Source organism: Serinus canaria, chromosome 1 (genome assembly GCF_022539315.1).
Source record: "Serinus canaria isolate serCan28SL12 chromosome 1, serCan2020, whole genome shotgun sequence".
In the NCBI taxonomy this organism is placed as follows: Eukaryota; Metazoa; Chordata; class Aves; order Passeriformes; family Fringillidae; genus Serinus; species Serinus canaria.
Window position 1 is genome coordinate 114,231,609 of NC_066313.1, and position 5,521 is coordinate 114,237,129.

At 65.9% G+C, this 5,521-nt stretch overlaps 1 protein-coding gene across 1 annotated transcript; it reads left to right on the plus strand.

Annotated features, from left to right (window-relative positions):
• The first annotated feature begins 1,460 nt into the window (after window positions 1-1,460).
• LOC127059883 (oligodendrocyte transcription factor 2) lies at window positions 1,461-2,348 on the plus strand. Its single transcript, XM_050977778.1, has one exon. It carries the CDS (start codon window positions 1,461-1,463, stop codon window positions 2,346-2,348), a length of 888 nt encoding a protein of 295 aa, XP_050833735.1.
• The last annotated feature ends 3,173 nt before the right edge of the window (window positions 2,349-5,521 follow it).

The window sequence follows — 5,521 nt, forward strand, 5'->3', positions numbered from 1 at the left end:
GCTCCAGCCCCCCCACCCTCGGGAGTCCCCCCTGCCCGCCCCGCGTCCCCGGTGGCCGGGCCGGGCGGCAGCGGGACACACGCCGGGCGGCGGGCCCGGCTGTCGCGGGGACAGATTTTCCTAATTGACCTGTTACGGATCATCCCCGCAACCGTTGGGAAACACATTTCCACGCTTCACTTCTTAACGTTTTAAATACATATTTAACGGATGGTTGAGGCTTGCCGGGCCAGCTGGGAAACACACGGGTGTAAAAATAATACAACAAAGGCAAAGGGGCCGGGGGGGGAGGCGGGGAGGGGGCGGCCGGGGGATTTACCCCAGTGCGAGGAAGCTCCCACCCTGTTGCGCGGAGCTGCCGGGGCGAGGGGACTCGCCGGGAGTCGGGCGAGCAGCGCAGGAAGGCGGGAGACATTTCCGAAGGTCATTTTTTGTTCCTTTGCTAACGTCTTTTACTCTTTCTTTCTTTCTCTCCCTTCTCCTGCTCCTTTCTCGCTGGAGGCTTTTTTGGGGCAGATTTAAGCGGCCGCTCCAAGAACTTCTCCAGGTCTCTGCGGGGCCGGAGCCGGGGGATGCTAGGGGCGATTGGCTCGTGGGGAACGGAGAGGCCGAAATCCCGTTTTTCTCTGCCTCTCTTTGCACCATTTGACGGGGGAATAACTCCCGGGCTGGGGGCAGGAGGGGGCACCGGGCGGGGGAAGCGCTGCCCGGTGCGTGCGGCGGGGCCGCGGCCGAGCGGGCGAACGGGCCGGACACCGGGGAACACCGACGTGCCGGGGGCTGCTTGGTCCCGTCCCCGTTCCCGTCCCGTCCCGCCCCCCCAACAGCTGTTCCCGGTGCTGTCATTGTTGCGTTTTATTATGGATTTGACAAAAGTCCCTCCCCCCCGCCGCGCCCCCCCCCGCCGGGCTCCCCGCGCCGCTCCGGCCGGCGCCCCCCGCCCGCCCGCCCGCCCCATCGAGCCGGAGCGGCCCCGGTGACATCAGCCGTCCCCCCGCCGCCGCCGCGGATTGGCGCAGCCCCCCTCCCGCCCGGTGACATCGTTCCTCCCCGGCGCGGCTATAAAGCGGCCGCGGCTCCGCCGCAAGGTGCGCGCTGCTGCCGTGCTCGCCCGTCCCGGCGCGCCGCTCGCCACGGTGAGTGCCCCCCGCGCCCGCGGCCCCGCGCGGACCCCGAGCTCCGGGCCGGGGCACAGGAGCCAGGGGAGGGACGGGACGGGACGGGACGGGACGGGACGGGACGGGACGGGACGGGACGGGAGCCGCCCCCGGGGAGGGTAGGGCGGGCAGCGGTGCCGGTCCCGCCGGGGCCGTCTCTCCCGGCCCGGCGGAGCGGGCTCGCCGATGGGGCGGGCGCGGTGCCCCGGCAAGCCGCGGCGGGCGCTGACGCGGGGCCGCCCGCGGGCTCTCTCCCCTCCCCGCAGGCTGCCCGGTGCGCGCCGCCGCCCCGCCCGCCGGGCCATGGACTCGGACGCCAGCCTGGTTTCCAGCCGCCCGTCCTCCCCGGAGCCCGATGACCTCTTCCTCACGGCCAGGAATAAAGGCAGCGGCGGGGGCTTCACGGGCGGCACCGTGTCCAGCTCCACGCAGAGCGACTCCCCGCCGGAGCTGAGCGCCGAGCTGCGCAGCGCCATGAGCGCTGCGGGGGTGGTGGTGGTGGACAAGCTGGGCTTCAAGTCCTCGTCGTCCTCTTCCTCCTCGTCCTCCTCTTCCTCCTCCAAGAAGGACAAGAAGCAGATGACGGAGCCGGAGCTGCAGCAGCTGCGGCTGAAGATCAACAGCCGGGAGCGCAAGCGGATGCACGACCTGAACATCGCCATGGACGGGCTGCGGGAGGTGATGCCCTACGCGCACGGCCCGTCGGTGCGCAAGCTCTCCAAGATCGCCACGCTCCTCCTGGCGCGCAACTACATCCTTATGCTCACCAACTCCCTGGAGGAGATGAAGCGCCTGGTCAGCGAGATCTACGGCGGCCACCACGCCGGCTTCCACCCCGCCGCCTGCCCCGGCGGCATGGGCGCGCACTCGGCGCCGCTGCCCGGTCACCCGGGCCACCCGGCCTCGCACCCCGTGCACCACCCCATCCTGCCCCCCGCCGCCGTCTCCAGCGCCTCCCTGCCCGGCTCCGGCCTCTCGGCCGTCAGCTCCATCCGGCCCCCGCACGGGCTCCTCAAGTCGCCCTCGGCCGCCGCCGCCGCCGCCGCCGCCGCCCCGCTGGGCAGCGGCTTCCAGCACTGGGGGGGGATGCCGTGCCCCTGCAGCATGTGCCAGGTGTCGGCCCCGCCGCACCACCACGTCTCCGGCATGGGCACGGCCAGCCTGCCCAGATTAGCCACCGACACCAAATGAGTCCCTCGGCGGGGCGGCCCCGCCGCGCTCCCGGCGCCTCCAGGACCTACAGACGCTCCCCCCCGGCGGCAGCGGGACCGCCCCGCTCCGCTCCCGGGGCCGCCGGAGGGGCGGCGGGAGGGGATGGAGCCGGCCCGGGGTCTGCCCCGCTCCCCGAACGCGGGGAAACCCCCGGGCACGAGTGAGCCCCGCACACCTCCCGTGTTTTTAATTTTCCGACGTTGCCGAGGACTCCGGAGGAGGGGAGGGCGGCGGAGCCGGGGCTCGCCGCTACCGGAGGAACCAAAACTGCAGAGGGGCTTTGGCTCGTTTATGGTTCGTTCCCTCGTTCCCTCCCCTCTCCCGGGCTCGTTTTTACCGCGGAGCCTTCCGAGCCGCTCCCGGGTGGCATCCCCCGGACAGCCCATCCCGGGGGGCTCCGGCAATGCCGGCTTCTGCCCCGCTCTCCCCGCTCCCCGGGGCCGCCTCGGTTTTCTCTCCGGTGCGGGGTTTGTAAATAGACCGATAACGACGCGAGTCCGCTCTGCCTGAGCTTTCCGTCCGTGCACTTGTTCTGTGTCAGCCTCATGAGTGAAAAAGGGGTCGGTTTGCCTTGATTTCCTTCGTTTGGGTTCTTGGGGTTTGGTGGGTTGTTTTACTTTTAAGCGTATAACACGTTTGTTTGGGGTTTTTTTTTTACGTTCCCGCCACCTTTAACAAAGTTTGAACTGTTTAATGCTCTTTCTGTGTAGGAACTTTCACGCTGTCCGTGTTGCAATACTGAGAACTTGGGCTTGTCTCTGAAATAACAACTTTTCTTATCGCTGCCCCTTGCAGAGATTTTATCATCTGTTTATTTTTGTAAAAAAAAAAAAAAAACAAACAAAAAAGAAAAAGAAAAAAAAAGTTGCTAAATAATATTTATTACTTGTTTGGTTGCAAAAAAAAAAAAAAAACCGGAAAAAAAAAAGGGATCCACTGTTGAGATTTTAAATAAATAAAAAAAAAATTAAAAAAAGAAGGAAATGCATTTAAAATAAATGGTTTTTTTCCTCTTCCTCGCTGTTCCGGAGACAGATGGGGAAGAGATGGGAATATTTTAGGCTCATCCTTGACTTTCGCGAAGTTTTTTGTCAGTTTGCTTCGTCGGAGAGTCGAAACCGTTTGAGGGTTGGGTTTGGGGTGGTTTTTATTGGTTTATTTTTTTTTTCCCTCTCTCATTTATTCCATTTAGAATCAGAGCGGCCATAAAGAACCAACTGGCATCGCGTCGGTAACGTGAACATTTCTGTCTGTCGAATCCAGCGCTTGGCAACAGCGAAATATTAATTACATATTGATTCGGGGAGAGGAACCATCCTGCTCGGCGCTGGGGAGTTCGCTCCCTGCCATGGCGTCTGCGCATTTGATCCTCCACTAAAAACACACCAAACGAAAATTCACGCAAAAGAAAATTATTTGGGGACAACCCCTAATTTTTTTCCCTCCCGAAGCCGCTGGTGTCTGTGGCAGATCTGGAGGAAGTGTTGGGGCAGGAGGCATTCCGCACACGCCGAGAAAAGGGCTCCGGGGTTTCTGCGGGAAAGGGGCTGGGGGGGCTCGGCACGGGCTGAGGGTCCCACGGTCAGGTTCCCATCTCTCCTGCCCGACAAACGGCAACGCATTGATTTCAATATTTCGGGCTGCACCCGCAGAAATACACAATAATTCATCGTCCTGACTGCTCGGGGGGAGTTTGGGGGGCGCAGACACCGGCGGGGAATGAGAGCGGGGCCGGACCCAGGGGAGTCCTTGTTTGGTTCGGGTTTTTCCTGCGAACCGAGCGGTCCCGGGTGGCCGGGCCGCGCTGGCTCCCCGCGGGCTGCGGGCGGCTCCCGGGCGCTCCTGCGGGGCTGGGCCGGCTCCTTCCTTCCTTCCCAGCCCCTCCAGGAGAGGGGAGGGGGCTGCGGAGGAGCGTCCCCCACCCCGCAGCCTGGCAGCGGAGATGGCGATGCCGCAGCCCCGAGGAGATTCCCCTTCCCGCAGCCTGGCCAGCACGGCCCTGGGACGGACACAGCCCAGGCGACACACGACGAGCGCGGAGCTGGTGGCCCAGGTGCCTTGCCCCGGCCCGGGGGCTCCGGGGGTGCCCCCCCCGGCTTTAGGGGCCACCCAGGTGTGGGTTCGGTGCCGCCCTGCGGCTCGTGAGGCACAAACCCCCCGCCTCTGCCCAGACAAGGAGCGGGCAGGTGTCCGCCAGCGCCTGGGGACGGTGCCCAGGACGGGAGCCTTGTGCCAGGCTGCGCTGCCAGCCAGGGCCGCCCGGGGCCGGGGAGGGGCAGCGGCCGCCGCCGTGCCCGGGGCCGCCGAGCCCAGCGCTCCCCGAGCACGACGGGGAGCGGCCGTCGGGGACGCAGCCCCCCGGGGCCGTTGGGCTCCCGGAGCCCTGGCAGCGGTGCCAGACACCCCCCGCACTCCCCCGGCTGCGGGGAGGCCGCAAGGAGCAGAGCAGCTTTCCCAATTAGCGGAGCTCCGGAGAGGGAGCGCTGCTGCGGAGGAAGGGCAGGAGCAGGTGAGAATTAGAGGGAGCATCATTAGGAGCTGTTCTTTGTCTCTATTAAAGGCAATAATTAGCACCCTGACAGATGCAAAAGTCGGCAGCGGCCAGAAGCTGGTAAATCCTGCTCGTCTGCCTGCCCGGCTCGCCCCCGGAGGGGCCTGGCCCCGTCGCTAACAGGTGGCCCCGGGGAGCCCCGACGGGCAGGGGGGGACATCGGGGACACGGCTCTGAGGCGGGGGCGTTCCGGCCACACCGGTGCCGAGAGCAGCACCCAAATGGCCCACCCCAAATATGGCCCACCCCAAATGGCCCCTGCCCGCCAGGCCGAGGCCGCGCATCCTCCCCGGGAGCGGGGGACACCCGGGGCTGGTACCGGGGGACAACCGGGGCTGGTACCGGGGTTGGTACCGGGCGGGCACGGAGCCGTGCCGGCACCTCCTGTGCTCCCCGAACCCCCCTCAATGGTTACCTGCGATTGAGCTGGGCCGTCCTGCTCCCCCCCCCGAGCTCCCCATATGTTCCCCCTGCCCCGCCCGCAGCCGGGTAAGGTTACGGCCGGGGGTGGCCCATCTGCTCCGCGGGGCTCCTGCTCTGGGAGCCCCAGGGACCCTCCCTCCACCCTCCCTCCACCCTCCACCCTCCTCCTGGGGTTTTT